Below are 19,035 nucleotides of genomic sequence, written 5' to 3'. Positions count from 1 at the left end.
CAATATCTGTACAACTGATATTTTGGGCTAGATAATCTTTGTTATGGTGGATATGTTCTGTCCATCATAGAATATGTATCATCCTCCCTGACCACCCTACCCTGAGATGGTAACAGCACCCATCCCTTCCCAGCTGTGACAACCAAATATTTTTCCAGAATTGGCAAATGTTTTGTGGGGCACAAAATGGACCTTGTTTAAGAACCATTGATCTGTACCAAAAGCTTCCCAATAGTCTAATAGTACCCTGTCATTCTTCCTTGCTACCATTTTTTTTTAAAGCAAAACATTTATTGGTACATTTCATATACATAAAGATAACATTCACCACAGGGAATTTACACTTGTACGGGATATATCTTGCTTCTTCCCCTCCTTTTTTACAAAAGCTTTGTTTCCATTTTTTCCTTCTATTTTCTCCTTTTTTTCTGGTCCCTTCTTTCCTTACTCCCTCCCTCTCTCCTTTGTTCCCCTTCTCATTTGAACATTTTCTTCCCATTTCCCAATATTTAATATACATTTTGGCTATCATTCTATTCTACAGACACCAACCAAAGTTATTGTTTATTATCTAATCATATCACAACATGAATTAAAAATCTTTCCGTAGTTTTTTCTTTGCCCCTCAAGTTGAAATCCTAACTTCTGCACACATTTTAAGGGGGATGGCCTCTCTTTACCTCTACAACTCATTGGGAATCACACTTTCCCTTATTCTCTTCATTTTACTCTGGTTCTGCAGACATGCTTGGGTCCTTATCAGCCCTCTTCAATCTTCTGTCTATTTGCCTGTAAGATTCTCCTCACTTTATCTCTCCTTTGCATGATGAACTCCTATTTACCCTGCAGATTTCAGTTAATAGCACTTCCTCAGAAAAGCTTATTCAGCTCTCACTGGCAAGGCCAAATACTTAAACTCTGAAATTACCAATGTACTACACACCTTTGTAGCATTTATCACTGTAACAATTTTATATTTATTATGGTTCCACCTTCTTTCCCAGGACAGCAAGTATTTTGCTCATCAATGCATCCCCGAAAGGACAGGTGTTACTGTTTAGATCTAGAATGTCCCCAAATGTCTCATGTGTTCAGTGGTAGGGCTTCTGTAAGATGACTGGATCATGGAAGCACTACAGTAACTTGCTGTTAGGAGGTGGAGCCTGGCTGGCGGATGGTTATTGGATGTTATAGCTTGTATGTAAATATCACCCCAAAGCCTCATGTAGTCACAGGTGGGACTTTTTCAGAGATGGCTGAATCTAGAGTGTGATGCTGGGATTAAAGGTGGGAGATTACTAAATCAGTCCACTGACTGGTTTGGCACCACCCTAATCCCAGTGCCCTAGATAGAGTACAAAAGGGGCAGAAAGAAGCTAAGGTCCCTGTCTTATTTGCTTTGCTACCTTCTGCCCTCCACAAACCATTTTTCCTCTGCAATGCCTGTCTGCCATGCTACCCTGCCTTGGAGCCAGCCAGTTACGGACTGAAACCTGTACAAACTGTGAGCTAAATAAACCTCTTCCCCTTTAACTTTGGGTGTCGGGTATTTTGTCTCAGTAAGGAGAGAAAAGTAACTAATGCCAGGCATGAAACTGCACGCCTGTAATCTCAGCACTCAGGAGGCTGAGGCAGAAGGATTGTCACAAGTTTGAGGTCAGTGTGGGCTACATAGTAAGTTCAAGGCTAGCCTGAAAAGTAACTAAGGCACTGGAGGTATGACTTAGAAGGGTATATCTCCCTATCTGGTGCCTTCTCTCTCTGCTTCCTGGATGCCATGATGTGAACACCTTTCCTCCACCAGATCCCTCAACCATACCCTTTCTACCTTGGAGCCAGCAAACTGTGGACTGAGTCCTCTAAAATCCATGAGCCAAATTAAACTTCTCTTTTCAGCTGTGGGTTTTGGGAATTTTGTCCCAGCAATGAGAACGTGCTTAAGACAATAGCAGATAATAGGTAGACATTAAAATTTTCTCAATGAAATAATGAAAATGTGCATCCTCATGCACACACCACACATAAACATAAAGATCATAAATTAAGATTCATTGGGCCAGGGATTTAGATCAGTGGTTCCACCACCTGCCTTGCAATCACAATGTCCTGAGTTTGATCCCTGGTACCAAAAAAAAAAAAGAAAAAGAAATAACACTGTATATGAATTCTAAGAGAATCTTCTATCTGTTCTAAATTTCCTTTAACAAAAGTTACTTGCATAATCAGAGAAAGAAAATGTATATATATATATATATATATATGTATGTATACCTAAAGGTTGCAATAAGTATCTTCTAGTGTTGAAGATTCTGGCTACACCAGCCAAAGTTAATACCCATGTCTCAGCCCACTGCTTCTCTGCTGTATCCCTTGAGTGATGAATAAGAATATTGCCACCTCCAGATTCAATCTTTTCTTTATCTGCAGTGGTAGAAGATTCTCGAACTCGGTCCAGTAAATGAAACAGTACCTAAATATTATTAAAATGTCACTTTAAAAGGGTTGACAATATAGCATAAGCAGCAACTTAGGAAAACCAGAAGTTATAAAAAATATACATGACCATCATATCATTCCAACATATTAGAAGAAATTGACCAGTAAAGGTAACCACATATTCTTAAATTGATCCTTAAGGTCATGGAAATTGAAAAAGGTAAATAAACTGGATAGAACACCATTTAAGACTTGCTGAGTTATCAAAGGGACATCTGTAAGGTAATGTGTTAAAAAGAAAACAAAGGTAAGGCAAGGGATCCAGGCGAAAATGTAATTATAGGCGATAATGAGATTAAGTCTACAACTAAAGTTCCAAGATTAGAAAAAGGTGCTTAAAAAAAAAAATCAATAAGCAAGAACTGGTTGGGACTTCAGGAATGTTTACATGTAAGGGGGGGAGGGAGGAGAAAGAGAGAGAGAGAGAGAGAGAGAGAGAGAGAGAGAGAGAGAGAGAGACATAAATAGAGAAATATACACATGCATTGAAACAGAAGCCAAAGGAAGAGAAAATTTCAAGAAGAAAATCATCAATAGCATTAAAGAAGCCAGAAAATGAGTAGGAGGAGAACTGAGCCTGAGCCAAAAGGTTTGGCAGCCAGCTCCCCTTTGGTCCATGGACGATGTCTGTGGTATTCAGAGTATGGTCTCTGGACCAGCAGCAACAGCATCCTCCAGAAATTAGACTGAAATGCAAATTCTCAAGCTCCACTCCAAGGGGGAAAAAAAAAATTAAGGGCTCTAGAGGACTAGGCAGGAAAGGAGGAAAAAAATGTAAGCAGCTTGTGTTTTAACAAGGCCTCTAGGTGATTGTCATACCATGATGTTTAAGAAACTGACATAGGACAACCTCAATATCAAATTACAAGGGATAAAGGAATGCAGGGGAGATGAGGAAGAAAGAAATCATGGAGAATTAGACAACAAGAATGGTAAAAATGAAGCTGCTGAAAGGAAAACAGGAATTAGAGAAAATATTCGTTAAAAAAAAAAAGATAAAGGAGACTTAAGGTTTGTGATCCGTGGAACCAGGGGATGGAGCTGAAATAGAAGACACATTTGAAATACATCAATATGGCAATCTGAAATACAATAAAGCCTAAGTTTTTTTTCTTTTTAAATACACAAATACATACATATTCTTCTTTAAAAATAAAAAAAAACAAATATAATTGGAAAAAATACACTGTAAAAACAAATCTCAATTACAAGTTGATAGCCCAAGCTATTTTACAATACCTTCCAAACAACAGTGTGCCAGGTTGAATGTTGTAATAAAGTTCCATGTGCACCAATTGTAGAAAACAGAGTTTGTCCTGCACTCTTCCTGACAGCAGGGCGGGGGTCCACACACAGTTCACCCAATTTTGCATAAAGGCATAACCACAAGCAATCAAATGGTGGTGCAGGGTGGAACGGCCGATTTAAAACCACTCCTTTCTCTTCTGCCTGCTTTTGCTGTGCTGCCTCTTCTTTATTTAATTCTTTTTCAATAGTTTCCCCTCTTTGGAAAAAATAATCTGAAATATTCCACTAAAAAGAAAAGTAGAAAAATATCACATTATTTCTAGATTAAAAAAAAACACACATAAGTAATGTGATTGCTTTACCTTCCAGAGTAAAGCTTTAAAAAATTACTTCAGAAATCTCTACCCTACTATAATACATTCAATGAAAATATTTCTTCCTCTGTCAGTGTTCTGATTTGATTTCAGGAGAATATAGGGGAACAATTTGTTTTAACTTTACTTTTTTATTATTAAAAATCTCAAGTTTATATAGAACAAGGAGAATGATATAATGAACGTCAATGTATTAATGTTCACACTACCTAGATATAACAATGTTAGCTATAAATAACATAACTATAATACCATTACTACCATAACAAAAGTATTAGCAATTCCTTGGTATAATTTAACAATAAATTTATAACTTCATATAAAAAAAGACGATTACTTTCTTCAAACATACCTATGACTTTTACCTGTGATAACTATGCCAATGGTAAAAATGTAACAGGATCAATATTGTGAACATAAATGTAAAATAAAGGAGGCCATTATCTAGTAGTAATTTAACACTGAACCACTCTTTAGGAGCAATTTTATACATAACATGCTTATATTTTTTCCAAGATTGCATTTTTAATAGTATTATTATTTAAATATAAAGTGTCCCCAAAGAATCATGTGCTAAGGGTGCTAACTTCATCAATGGATTAACCCATTGATGAATTCAGAGCGGAATGGGCTATTAGGAGATGGAGCACGGATGGAGGAAACAGATCATTGGGAGAATGATTTTGAAGGATACATCCTGTCCCAATCCACTTACTTACCCCCTCTCCGAGTCTCATGCGCTCTCTCTCTCTCTCTCTCTCTCTCTCTCTCTCTCTTTCCTTTCTCTCTCTCTTTCTCTTTTTCTGGCTGCCATGATATGAGTGGCTTTACTTCATCAGGCCCTTCTAATATGATGTTCTGCCTTACCTCAAGCCTACAGCAATAGAACCAGCCAACCATGGAAAGAAATCTCTGGAACCATGAGCCATAATCAATCCTTCCTTTTCTAAACTGTTTTCCTCAAGTATTGGGATCATACTAATAAAAAGCTGACTAATACAAATATTAAAATATTAACTTACCTAGCTTGTAAGACAATTTTAAGTTCAATTTTATAAAACTTCTCAATTATACACTTAAAAGATTCTTTTAAAATTGCCTTTAAATAACCCTTGCCTACCATGTTCAAGGTCCTGAGTTCAATTCCAGCATCATAAAAACAAAACAACAACAAAAAGTGGAACAGCTCTCTTTATGCTTACTTCACATAACAGTAACAATACTCTAGATTTTATTATTCTATATTCAAGATATTTAAAATGAGACTGAAGAGGTCAATAATTTAAAAAACTAACAAGTCAAATGTAGTTAAAAGACACGTATATCAATTTTCAGAGCCTAAGTCTTCTTCTGCTCTAACATATTGTCTCTTAATGCCCAATATATAGTTGACAGACTACAGGACTATGTAAATGTTTCAGACTTTTACTGAAGCTTTATTTACTATACAAATAGGCTATGAAAATGTTATTAAAGTTATATATATATAAAATTAGCTAACCTTCACACTGAAAGGACTAATGATTTCTCTTGTACATACTATCTGCCTATTAAATCCATTTGCGAAAGCTTATCAAACTTCAGCTTCATATGTCAAAATTATTCCAAATATTCTGCAATTAACCAGCTTTTCCTTACATTGTTATTTAAATCTTCATGAAAGAATATGCTTGGTACTTAAAAATAATTTAAAAACTTTCCATATAGCCTAAACCATATTGGCTTGGCATTCACTCATAACTGCATTATCAGTAATTTTTAAATTATATTATAAAAAGAAAGGCAATGATACTTACTAATAAACCTATTGAAGTTAAACTAATATTAAGTTCTTGGTTATGAAGTCCAAAGCTCCCTGCAACATCTACAACTATCTGCAGGCAAGTGCAAGGCATTGTTGGTAGAAAATCTGTAACAACCAACTGAAGACACTGGAATGCAGTTCGTATCAAGGATTCTCTGAAAACACAAAAGAAATATATACTGATAGATTTAAAAGAAATGCATAAAAATAAACACCTTACAAAAATTTAGTTTTTCAAATTAATTTTATTGGTACAATTTATATATACATAATTATCACATTCATCATAGGGAATTTGTATCAGTCCATGATGTATCTTGATTCCTCTTTTTTTTCCTATTTTCCTTCCTTCAACTTTTCCTCCCCTCACCTTACAATAATTTGAACAATGCCAAATTTTAAATTTTAGCAAGAAAATCCTCCATATTGTACAACATATAGTACTTTAACATTTACATAAATGTAAAAGATATACAAATTAAATAAAAAATTTAAACTCACAGGTAATAATCAATAAAATTAGGTTAAAAAAGGAAAAGAAAATAAGTGTTAGCTTCATTAACTGTATTTGTATTCAGAAAACTGAAGATAATGAATAAGGGAAGTTGGCTATAGCTAATTTTCCACCACTATCCTTATTTTGCAAGGCTTCTAGCACACGTACATAAACAACATTTACCTAATTAATGAAAACAAGTTTCTCATTCTTTTATATCTATACTGAATCTTCTTTAAATCTCCAAAGGAGTGTAAAATTCTACGTCTAATTGACAAGATGAATAAACTTTGAATTTCAAATGAAAGAAATTTGTTCTGAAGAAAAATTTTGGTGTTAAATAATGAAATGCACAAGTATAATAACTACCACTTACGGAGTGCTCAATATGTCATTACTATGTTAATTAATTTCATCCTTAAAACAATGCCCTATTTTATACATTGCATGCAAGTTGAGAAAAGCAATTTCAACTTGATCTAAGCCAGTATTTTATATTTAAGGAAAATTATTACCACAAAATTAATAAAAATTCTAATTTTACTCAGTAGTCTCAAGTAGCTCAATCATCTAAAACCACTATAACTGTTATAAAACCTTTAAAAGCGTGAGTCCTAATGCAGCACTGCAGACAAATATACCCAACATCTATTAAATATCTCCACTAGTATTCTACTGTAAATTAAATATGTACCTCCCTCCAAAATTTGCTCTTCTTTCAGTATTCCCTATTTAGTTAGTGATATCAACAACCATCAAACTGCCTTTCAGAAATCTAGGATAGTCATTCTTAATTGCCATGTCTCCATCTGCCCCTACAGCCAATATGTTAAATAGGTCCAATGCATGTCCTCCTATTTCTAAGCAGCACTCATAGGCTTTTTCGTTTCACTCTCTCCCCTCATTCTTCTGCCACGGCGGTATCAAGTTCACATCAAATGTATGTCAAATGCATTTCTAATCACACCATCCCTCTGCTCAAAAATCCTAAAATGTTCTCCAAATGTATTCAAAATAAATTCAAGTAGCTCATAAAAGCATACAAGGCCCTTTGTAATTTTGGCTCTGCTCCTTTCCCACTGGAGCCTTATTTTGTGGCATAACAACTATCTCCTTACTTGGATTCTGCGTCTAGTATGTGTACCCAAAATAGCTAGCAAACATATTATTTGGAATACACTAAGCACAGAATAAATGTTTAATAAATGAAAATAAAAGTCATTTTAAAGCAATGACTTACATTTCCTAAGACATATGAGGAAGTAATGTCCCTACCTAAATGCCATTTTATATCTTACTAAATATTTGTTTTACCAAAACAAAATTCAGTCTATGGATGTGTTCTTAAGTTAGATTGGCTTATTACTATCAGTAAGAACTTTGTATTTTAATACCAATGTCAAATAGCTATTTTTCCAACCTTTTAAGACAAAGGTAATAATACCTTTGTACCTAAAAGTTCTAAAAGTATCTAAAAGTTCCATGTAAGCAGTGGGGGCAGGGTTAAGAAACATTATTACAGATCCTAGACTTAAACAAGGGTATGCATAAAAATTACCACTACTGCAAGATTTAAAGATGGATTTGCCTTCTATCTTTATTACTTTTTGTGTATTAATTTCAAACACTTACCCTTGATCATTTCTGATTGCTCCCATGACTCCAAGAACTAAGGGCCACCCAGGCCCAAGACTGTCTCCCTGACTCTGCAGAATCTGCAGCACACATTCTAATTGTTTGAGTCGTATATCTGGATGGTTAATATTGGACATCTCCTTTAAAGGGTTCAATAAAAGCAACTGCAGCCTCTGAAAGGGGCAAGAAACTAATTAGGAAGAGAAGTGCAAAAGAACAGGAAAGTTTTGTTGTTGCTTTTTTTTTTTTAACAGCATTTGACTATGTTGCCTACTCTGATCTTAAATTCCTTGACTCAGGTGATCTTCCATCTCAGACGCCTGTGTGCTAGAAGTAAAGGAATGTGGAACTGTGTCCAGGTTGTGGTTTTCTAGGTTTAAATTCACCTCTGCTCAGAGCACCAGGGTAAACAGAAAATTTTCTATTAAAATAAGCATTTAATATGATTTCTTCAAAACTAATCATTATCTATCATAATGATAGTGATATCTATCATATCACTAATCATAATCTATCTCTATCTTTATGTAAGAGAAAAAAGAGACACTCAAGACATTAGGTTTCAGAATAAAAGAATAATTACCTTACTTTAAAAGATATTAACTATAGAAACATATAGAAATGAAAGTCACTAAATGAACACATCTCTAGCCATATCTCATATGTATTAAAATTAAAATTATCAAGTGTGATGCAATAAGAGCTATAATATGTGTAAAAAAATGAGTAAGTATTCCAGACATTAACAAAGAAGATATAAAAACACAAACTTTGTTAAGGAGAGTAAAAGAAACTCAGTTCTATCCCTTCTAGCATCTGAAAGTGCCTACTTCATTTTTAACTTTCTCCTAAGGATTCATTTATTTTATTCACTGACTAAATATTAAGCTCTCACTATGGACACTGAAGACATTACAGTAAATGGACAAGGGTTTTCATTTTTAAAAATCTCAAATTATAGTAGGAAAAAATATGAAATCATTAAAATATAAACTCTATAAGGGCACTGAGCTCTTCTGTTTTGTTCATCACTTTGTCCCAAGAGTTATATTTGGTAATTATGTATTAAATAAATTCGTAGAATACAATTATAATGCAGCAAGATATAAGAACAACGGAGTGCTCACTTCAGCAGCACATATAATAAGAACAATGGAAATGTTTATTAAATTTCTCATTCCTATTCAGTGCTCAATCACTAAAACTTTGGTGGAGTTTTCAAACTACATAAGATATATGTGAGTGTCAAAGACAGGACAAAGAATTTATGACAAATGTGTACTCTGAAAGCATAAACTAACTTTAAATAATTTTTTTTCTTTTGGTACCGGGGATAGAACTCAGGTCCTTGCACTTGCAAGGAAGGCGGCGGCACCACTGAGTTAAATCCCCAGCCCAAAGTTTAAATAATTTAAAAATGAAAATCTATTTTATTGTGCTTGCTGTTTCCAACATTCATTTTCTCCTCATGTAATGGTCAGTGAGAGAAAAGCCAGACAAGTAAGGACCAAAGCAAAGATTTCCTAAAATGACCGCTTTAATACCTCATCAAGGAAACTTGCATACTTAAAAAACAATGGTAGGTAATGAACTATTGTCATTCACAAAAGATTTAAGTAAGAGAAACAGTCTACATACAAAGTAGACTAATAAATTTTACAGAATCCTCTATTAGAATATCAATTATTTGATAAATTAAGAAAAAATTACTACAGGAGGGTGATTTTATATTAAGTATTCTTTTTACCTGGTTTTGTGAAAGTGGAGGCTCATGGTTAAATGTTAATCCTGCTTTAATAAGTGAAGTTAAAGCTTCTGCTCCCCATTCTCTCATTCGAGAGTTTGGATGTTGGCAGACCTGAAGGTACATATATTGAACAAAAATTAAATATTTACATTGTACATATAAGCTATGAGTCACACATTAATTTAAGAAAAGAAAAAACATTACATTTTCTGCTTTCACATTTTAAAATTACTTCCTATGTTCATAAGGGTTTGAAGAAAAATAAAATCCAAAATGTCAGTAACCTTACCTTCTGAATAAGGGCAAGAGGAAGCAATAGAAAGAAGACAAAAGAAAAAAGATGAAACTAAAACAGGTCACAGGATTTCAAAACAGCAAAGGATATATCATCAGAGTAAGCAAAGCAACCAAGATTATACTAAGGGTTTTTTGTTTTCTCTTGATTTGTTTTTTTCTTTTGTGGTACTAGAAATAGAAACCAGAGTCCATGAACCCATATTAGGAAGCCTTAGTATTAAGGTTCTAACTTAGTTCATAATAGAAGACTGTGGTAAAAAATTTAAAACCTTATTTGTTGGCATTTGATTAGAGGGGCCAATTAATAAAAGAATTTGCATCTATTTTAAAATATCTCAAGTTTTTTTAAATAACAAAATGACCATTATAAGCTAAAACTAAACTGTATACAACAAATACATGCATTAACAGAAGCAGCTGGTTATTAACCAGCAGCTATTAAGGATCACCCCAAGTTGAATACAAGATAATATAAATTCATATAAAATACTCTGTCACTATGTATAATTAGTGATACCAACAAAGTTTCCCTCACAGTTGTAGCCAAAACTGTAAGTAGTGTTCACTGCTAATCCTCAGCCCCTGAAGTTTCAGAACCTCAGTACCTGAAACTGAGGTGAATCAAGAGATTGTATAATGCAAAAAAGGGGTTTCAAGCTGACAACTGATTTCATACTTTAAAATTTTCACCTACCTTCAGCCAATAAAAACAACTACTACTTCATCTAACCAATTACTATAGAACTTTAGTCCTTAATAAAACATATAGACTTAAGTACAAGTTCAGGAAAGGGAGACTACGAAAGGTTATCTAGAATCGTTAATGTGCACTCCCTTATTAATAAAAAATAAATATAATATTTAAGTATGAGAGTTTACCTCAAGTAAATGGCCAGTTAGAGGGCGCCATAAAATTTCTATTCGGTGCATATTAACTAGGCCAGTTTCTAACAATTTGGCAACAGCAAAAAGAGATGGTTCCTAGGGGGAAAACATCACATTTTAATATTATAAGGAGAATTCTTAAAATTTTGACTGAAAATAAAATAGAATATTCTGAAGAATATAGCTGATTAAAATATGATTCATTAGCATATATAAAGTTAGCAATAAGAATGACAAAACTGTTATCATAAGACAAGCCCTTCTGCTATCTTTTAAGTATCCAGAATAGCTCCTAACTAGAAAATTTTTTTAGGAAGAGAATGTTTTATAGTAACAGGGTAAAAATCCAAAAATTATACTTGACACAGAAAATCTAAATTAGAGAACTTGTCTGAAGATCTAAAAATCTAAAGATTTTTAAGTTCTATATTCCTATGTATTGATAAAAATGTAATATGGCCCGGGGATTTAGCTCAGTGGTTCCACCACCTGCCTCGTAAGCGCAAGGTCCCGAATTTGATCCCTGGTACCAAAAAAAAAGGAGAGAGAGAACCAAAACCTAGTAAGGAGTTTTTGACAGCATCTTTCTTTCCTAACAGAAGCCAGTAAACTAAGTCCACTGGGGTTTTAAGACAAATATTAGGCAGATCCTTTCTTCAAATAATGTGTAGGTACCCTAAAATTTTGGGTGACAGGAAAATTCATGATTCTAGAGATGATATGGTATAGCGGTTAAAACTAACGTCTGTAAAGTTTTAAATGTCTAAGATCTCATCTTGACTCTACCATTTAATAGCTACTTTACCTTGGGTGAGTTCCTACCTCTGATTTTAAGCCTTTAAAATGGAAATAAAAATAATATAAAAACTACCTCATGCCAGAAGTGCCTGGCACATAAGTCCCTCCAAATGAAGCTTAGTATTACTTTTTCCTTCTCTTCCTCCTTATTTTAGCCAAGGTATACACAGGAATCACGTATTCCATATAAACAACAGATACCTAGGATTCACACTGAAGATTTTTACTCAAGTGTCCTAGAATGTAGTCAACATTTTCAATTTTTATAACCTCCGTGACTGACTTTGATGCATTCTAAAGTTAGAGCCATTTGCAAAGTGGTTAAGAATGAAACTTTGGAATGAGAAATAAATGGGTTCAAACTCAAAAGTTTTCAATTACCAAACAGGTGGTTTCAGGAAAATTACTTAAGCTCTCTTATTTTCATGCTTTCATCTGTAAAAAGTGAAGACTACCATGGAACCTCAGAGTTGTCTTAAATGATTAATATTCCATGGTGAATGTATCTGGGGGTTTATTCTGTTTTTATTTTGTTAATTTATTTTTATTTTTTTATATTTATTAGTACATGTTTACAGTATTCAATGACTACATTCATCATGGGGAATTGGTATATGTACATTAACACATCTCAATTCTTCCCCTCTTCCTTCCCACCCTGTTTTTAAAAATTTTTTTTCCAGCATCAGATTTAATTATTTGTTTTGTAAGTTCTCATCAAGTTAATTATAAATACAGATTAACAGCCAGACTAACAGGCCAAAATATATTTGTTAAATATCACAAGCATGAACTAAAAAATGAGAAAATGATTAATTAAAATAAGTTAGTTCTTATAATAAAATAGCTGTTTTAATATTTTTGTTGCTGCGATACCAAGCTGGATATTAGGTGTATATATAATCAGAATCAACTTCTAAAAAGAATTAAAAGCTTTATGGTAAGCTCCTTTTTCAACACATTAGCACAAACTCTCGAAATGCAAACCAAAAATGAGATGCTGATGACCTGAAAAATTCCTAAAGAGTTCTATAATGTTGAACACATTCAAAACAGTGGACACAGTTGCAGAAAACATTTATTTTAATATTTGCATATTAATAATTTTATAGATGTCATAAATAATGAACTTTTAAAAAGCTTCGATCTAGATATATTTTTATAAAGGTCTATTTTAACTACTACTTTTATAAGGTTTATATTTTTGGAGGGTGCTGGGGAATTGAATCCAGAGCCTGTATCTTTTTTGAATATTTTTTAGAAGGCTTTTATTTCCATTCTAATACTTACCATTTTACTGTACTAAATTAGATCCTAAAATAGAATTCCTCCAAATTGGGCTAGTCTTTTCAAAAGTTTTATTTTGAGACAGGATCTTGCCAAGTTGAGCAGGATCTTCTGCAGCCTCCCAAGTGCTGGATTACAGGTGTGCACCACTATGCCTGGCTAATAATTATTTTAAAATATAATGAAGTCCAAAGTTTTGTGTTTTCCAAGTATATATTTTGAATGTTTCTAAATGTTAATATTCTAAAGTACTGCTTTATTTATTTAATCAACAAAGAAAAGTTCAATTTTAAGATAATCATTATCTTCAGAAAGAAATGACTAGCTCCTTATTTTCCATTGCAATGAAAAAGAGAAACTGAGACACATATTCCTTAATTTGAATCTTATACTGTCCATATTATAAATTTTAATCACAAATACTACCACGATATTTAATGGAATCTGTGTGAAAACTGTGCTGCATAATTGTTTTTTTTTGTTTGTTTTTTTGTTTTTTTGTTTTTTTGTTTTTTGAGACAGGGTCTCACTATGTAGTTGAGACTGACCTGGAACTCACTATGTAGCTCAGGCTGGTCTCGAACTCACAGCAATCCTCCTGCCTCAGCCTCCCGAGTGCTGGGATTACAGGCATGCGCCACCACGCCCGGCTTGTGCTGCATAATTCTTTATAAAAACATTTTAAAGAATATTTAGTACCCAAAAAAATGGACGGAATTTTAAAACATACTTCATACTTACATATATCATAAGCAAAATCACGTTCTCTTTCCTACCCCCCTTCTACAGATAACCATAAATGTTAATTCAACAGAGTGCTATTAATAAACAAACTCAGTCCCACTAGTAAAACACAAAAATTATAATAGCCATACATGTTATATAAATATAATAGATGTACACTTTACATAGCTTTATATAATGTACCATATTTAAAACTGAGAAGTAGAATAGCATACCTTATTATTTCCATAGGCCATCTCCATTGCTTCTAGAGATAAGGAACAAAGTGCGTTTATTAAATGATGCAATGATACATCATCAAGATACCTAAAATGAAAATGAAGAAATTAGACATTTCAGTTTAAAATATATAGCTGATAACAATGTTTCTATTCATTAAAAAAAATTACTCTTACTGTGAGCTTTCAAACAGTCTGGAAAGTATATTGGAAATCACTGGTAAATCTGTCATCACTGCTGTTGTTAGAACCTAAGAAAAGCATAAAAGTAATGTAACATGACATTTGTGCAACCACTAATTTGGTAAGAAGGACTGGAGCTTACTGTACTGGGTCCTTCCACAGCTCTTCCAGGTTTCAAGGCACCACCACTACTAGGCTTTAATCCCAGAATCCATACAAGATGCTGAAAATTTAAAACAAAATAAAATCAGTTGTAACTTTCAATAACTAAATCTAAAATCAGTAAGTTTCCAGTAATTAATATTAAAATCAGTAATCAATTTTTTATATAAATAATTATACCAAGCACATTCAGCAGGATTTGTATCATTATGTGAAGCACTCTATCACTTTCGACAATATGAGCCATGTCTTTTATTCCTTTCCAACTTCTTTTTTAATGCTTATTGTCTACTTCCTACACCATTGTAAAGCACCCATAGGCACTGGTTAGTTTAACTGTTAGTAATTACACATAACAACACTAACCCACCACATACAACATACCTGAAGAGTTGCCAAGACAAGCTGCCATGATGTTCCAAGGACAGCCCCATGGCAATGGGCCAAATTAAGTAGAGTCCTCATACACTGGATATTTTTGGAAGTGAGCTGTATTGAAAAAGGATTTATTTGCAAGAATTGTTATGCATTTTTAAAAATTAAAATATTATAAAGTAGTAGTAGTGTATTCAAAGATTTTTTAAAGTTAAAAAACAAAATTATTAATAAAACAGGTTAAATATTTGTTTTATTTATTTATTTTTGGTACTGAGAATTGAACTCAGGTACTTGTGCTTATGAGGAAGGCAGCAGAACCACTGAGCTAAGTCTCCGGCCCTAGGTTAAATGTTTTAAAAAAATTCATTTGATTAAAAGTTGTGTTATTCTTATTGACCATAGTGATATCAACTACATAGCTAAAGAGTTTCTTCTAAAAATACCTTCTAGGTAAAAGAAGTAAGTGTAATGACAGATTTTGGTAAATATTCCAACCAAAAAAGTTCCAAGAGATTTCCTTGAGAGTTAACTGGTACCCAAAGAAAGGACAAATATCTTACCATTACTGTCCCTTGAGGCTGGACTGCTAGAGGTTGACCCACTGCCACAACTTGCTGGTGAGACTCACTTGATGGACTGATCATCATAACACTTTGGCCCTGAATAGAATATGCTAGAATACAAAGGAAAGCCTGAATAAGTAAAATATGTATTTCATATTGCACTCAAAGTAATATTTAAAACTACTAATTTGATTAGTTCCACCATAACACTTCTTTAAACATCATTAATATTATCTATATGTAATCACTGTGAAAGTTCACAAGGTACAAAATCCAAGATAACTTAAGCAAACGTTAAGTAAAACGATTTATATAAATTATAAAAATTGTAAGACTTTGGTAGTTTTCTTCACATTTAAAACAATTAGGACACGTTAAGCATTTTAAACATTATACTTTTCAAATTAGTGACCAACACACTTTCAGTATGAAAACTGAATTATCACATTAAAATATATTTAATATCACCTATAACAAATCTAGTTATTTTCAAAGTATTCAAGAGGAAATATATTTTTGAATGTCAGCTTAGTCGAAGTGACTGCAAGAATTACTGTTCTACTAGTTCCATTAAAAAAAACCCAAAAAGCAAAGACCCACTATTTCAATAGTATTGTTTACAAAAGAATTCCAGATTTATCTGCACAATTATTATTTATGATTGGTATTATTATATTCTTCCTCCACTCCTATTTTTGTAAAGGGATGGAAGAAACTGATGCTCATAAGCATGTTACTTCATCAGCCACACAGTCTGTGAATAGAACAGAAGAAGCCTCAATTCAGAATTCCCATCACCTTTTCTTGATGCCATCACCCCACAGGATGGAGAGAACTTGGTGTAACCTTAAGTCTTACATTTATTAGAAAGTGAAGCTGCGGTGGTGGTATTCAATACAGTAAGAGCATAATGTGGAGGTAAGGAACCTTTACATATTGCAGTTATAAAGGCATCTCTTGAAGTTACAAGACCCAGTCTTCCACAAAGAGCAGCCATGGTCAGTTCAGCTTTTAAAATATTCTCAGTGGCAGCTTCATCTGTGCTGAAAAGATAAGGTATTTTATTTGATCTGATTATTCCATTTTAAATTATATTGTAATACATGATGTGGAATTAGGTATCCAATGAAGTTTTAAGAAAATCTACAAAAAATACTGTCAAAAATCAATATATTTCAAAATGGAAATAAAGTGTTTGTAAATGGGGAGGAGAGGAGGGGGTGAAGGGAGGGTAGGGACAAGGGGAAAAAATGAGAACCAAGACCTGTCATGTAAAGGTACAAGATCTCAGTAATGAATGTAATTGTACTGTATACCTAGAATGTACCAATATACTCAATAAAAAGAAAAAAAAATCAATATATTTCAGAAGGAATTTTAAGAGTTATCTGAAAGTTTTAACTAAGTAAACACATTTTACAATATATGTGTATTTATTATTGATTAAAATGATCAAGAACTTAAAGATTTAATTTAAAATATCAAGAATTTCTAGCTGGGCATGGTGGCACATGCCTGTAAATCACAGCACTTGGAAGGCTGAAGGAAAGGGATCACCTTGAGTCTGAGGCCAGCCTAGGCTACATAACAAGATGCTGTCTTATCGCCCCCCAAAATATATAAATCTCAAGCATTTTAAAAGTAGTAAATTCTGCAATCCTGAAGGAAAACATTAAAGAAATTGAATATAATTATCACTGAAAAAGTAGTAGTAAATCTTCAATTGAACAGGTGTTCTGTAATGTGAGAACTGTATTTTCCATTAAAACATTACAATTCTGGTGGAAGCGCAAGGCAAAGAGACAATGAAGGAGGGGGTGAGAGAAAAAGAATGTTCTTAAGAAATATTAATTACCTTGATTTGATTATACACTGTATACATGTACTATAATATTACACTGTATTCCATAAGTACATACAAATAAATAGTAAGAATGTTTATACATTCAAAAAACTAATATTAGAAAATAAATTCTTGGTACAAATTTAAGTAAATTTTTTAAATGTTTGTTTTAACTGCTGCAATACAATATAAAACTTACAAAGACTTAATACCTGGCATCAAGGAGGAGTGAGAGTGCAGCAAGAAGACCACACCAGCAAGCATTCACCATTTCTTCCCAAACAGCTCTACTAACTTAAAGGTAAAAAGGTATCACATTTTACAATAATTATATATGGCACATTTCTTATCAATAGATCAAATTATAAAATCTTCCTGGTCATTTGAAAATATGACATATTCTATCAACAAATGAATTATTAAATATTAAGCCTTTAATATATAAAATATACCCAAATAAAAATTTAGAAGCAAAATTAATTTCAAACAAAGTCTTAAAGTTTTTAAACAGATATTATAAAACTTCTACACATGAGTTAGTTATCTTTAAAAAATAATACATATCAGCTCCTGTGACCAGTGAGGATGAGCTGCAGTAACATGTCGACTGTGACTTAGCCAGAATATTGGCTACATACATTAAGAATCAAGCAAATAAGAACACTGAACAAAACATGATCAGATACTTCACCTGGAAGTTGGAAATTCCAAACTGAAAATGGAAATTACAAATATACATATAAAGTAAAAATAAACTTTATGATATTAAACTGGAACAGGTGAAAATGGTACAGTGTCATCACTGCCTTTTTAAAATGAAGACATTTTTTAAATGTAGAAAAATGTGCATATGTGTGTGCGTGCGTGTGTGTGCATGTGTGTGTGTGTGTGTGTTTCTTATGCAAGACAGCAAGAAGCACACCTAGTGTCATTGTATTTTAATACTATTCTCCAGGGCTCCTTGGAAAACTGACTGACATCCAGGCTGCACAAGAAACATACTAGATTAGTTTAGAATATCTATTAAATGTTAAGGAAGTGCTCAGAGAATGTTAAAAGGACACAGGGCATCAAAAGGACACCGAGGCCAGCTTCAAAAGGGTCAATCTGAGCGTCAAATCAAATAATGATAGTCACAGACTGTAATTCTTTGGCAAAAAAATCCAAGAAGTTATACTAATATAAATAATAATAATAAACAGAGAGGGCAAACGGTTATTGCAGAGGGCTCATGTACATTATTATAAAAAGTTGATAATGAACTTTATACTGAAGAAACTTGGCTAACATATTAATCATATGATAAGGTGAACAACTTCAGTAAGGAGACAAGTTGGTATTATATTCTTCTTAATGTATTCTTACATTAAATACAGCATAGCAATATTTCTAAGCAAATCCTGCCAAAAATAAATAAATAAATCTCATTATAAAGGAATATAAAACAAACTCAACTTGTTTGGCCTGTACTGCTGAAAAATGATCCTGGACCATAAAGGACAGTAGTGAGGCAACTGGCAAAATTTGAAGACAGCGTGGGATTAGGCGATTATTTTGTATGGGTCCTGATTTCTGACAGTGATTATACTGTAGTACTTAAAACACTGCCCTTAGTTTTAGAAAGACTAATTTTTTTTTGTTTTGTTTTTGGTACTGGGGTTCAAACTCAGGCCCTTGCGTTTGTGAGGCAGGCACCAGAACCACTGAACTAAATCCCCAGAACCACTGAACTAAATCCCCAGCCCAGAAAGACTATTACGTATTAAGGGGTAGGGCCGGGGATTTAGCTTAGTGGTGTCTCCACCTGCCTCCCAAGTGCAAGGTTCCACGTTTGATCCTAAGCACCAAAAAAAAAAAAAAAAAAAAAAAAATAAAGG

General features: G+C 33.2%; 1 protein-coding gene across 5 annotated transcripts in view; it reads right to left on the bottom strand.

Moving 5' to 3' along the window:
- Mon2 (MON2 homolog, regulator of endosome-to-Golgi trafficking) overlaps window positions 1–19,035 on the bottom strand; it is a 114,126-nt gene that overhangs the window by 33,930 nt on the left and 61,161 nt on the right. For 3 of the 5 annotated variants that reach the window (XM_010644534.3, XM_010644536.3, XM_019210767.2), the window contains exons 13-26: window positions 17,371–17,452; window positions 16,174–16,358; window positions 15,313–15,425; window positions 14,759–14,863; window positions 14,355–14,435; window positions 14,207–14,280; window positions 14,027–14,117; window positions 10,977–11,078; window positions 10,090–10,092; window positions 9,801–9,911; window positions 8,051–8,226; window positions 5,915–6,077; window positions 3,736–4,029; window positions 2,272–2,470 (exon numbers count right to left, since the gene is read on the bottom strand). In XM_010644534.3, coding sequence (XP_010642836.1) covers window positions 2,272–2,470; window positions 3,736–4,029; window positions 5,915–6,077; window positions 8,051–8,226; window positions 9,801–9,911; window positions 10,090–10,092; window positions 10,977–11,078; window positions 14,027–14,117; window positions 14,207–14,280; window positions 14,355–14,435; window positions 14,759–14,863; window positions 15,313–15,425; window positions 16,174–16,358; window positions 17,371–17,452 — 1,779 coding nt within the window. The remainder of the gene's footprint in view (window positions 1–2,271; window positions 2,471–3,735; window positions 4,030–5,914; window positions 6,078–8,050; window positions 8,227–9,800; window positions 9,912–10,089; window positions 10,093–10,976; window positions 11,079–14,026; window positions 14,118–14,206; window positions 14,281–14,354; window positions 14,436–14,758; window positions 14,864–15,312; window positions 15,426–16,173; window positions 16,359–17,370; window positions 17,453–19,035) is intronic. The other 2 variants (XM_010644535.3, XM_010644537.3) reach the window with 1 other exon arrangement.

Source organism: Fukomys damarensis, unplaced genomic scaffold, assembly GCF_012274545.1.
Source record: "Fukomys damarensis isolate Sample0158 unplaced genomic scaffold, DMR_v1.0_HiC HiC_scaffold_15, whole genome shotgun sequence".
Lineage (NCBI taxonomy): Eukaryota > Metazoa > Chordata > Mammalia > Rodentia > Bathyergidae > Fukomys > Fukomys damarensis.
The sequence above is the reverse complement of the archived record's forward strand: the minus strand, read 5'-3'. Positions and strand labels throughout refer to the sequence as shown.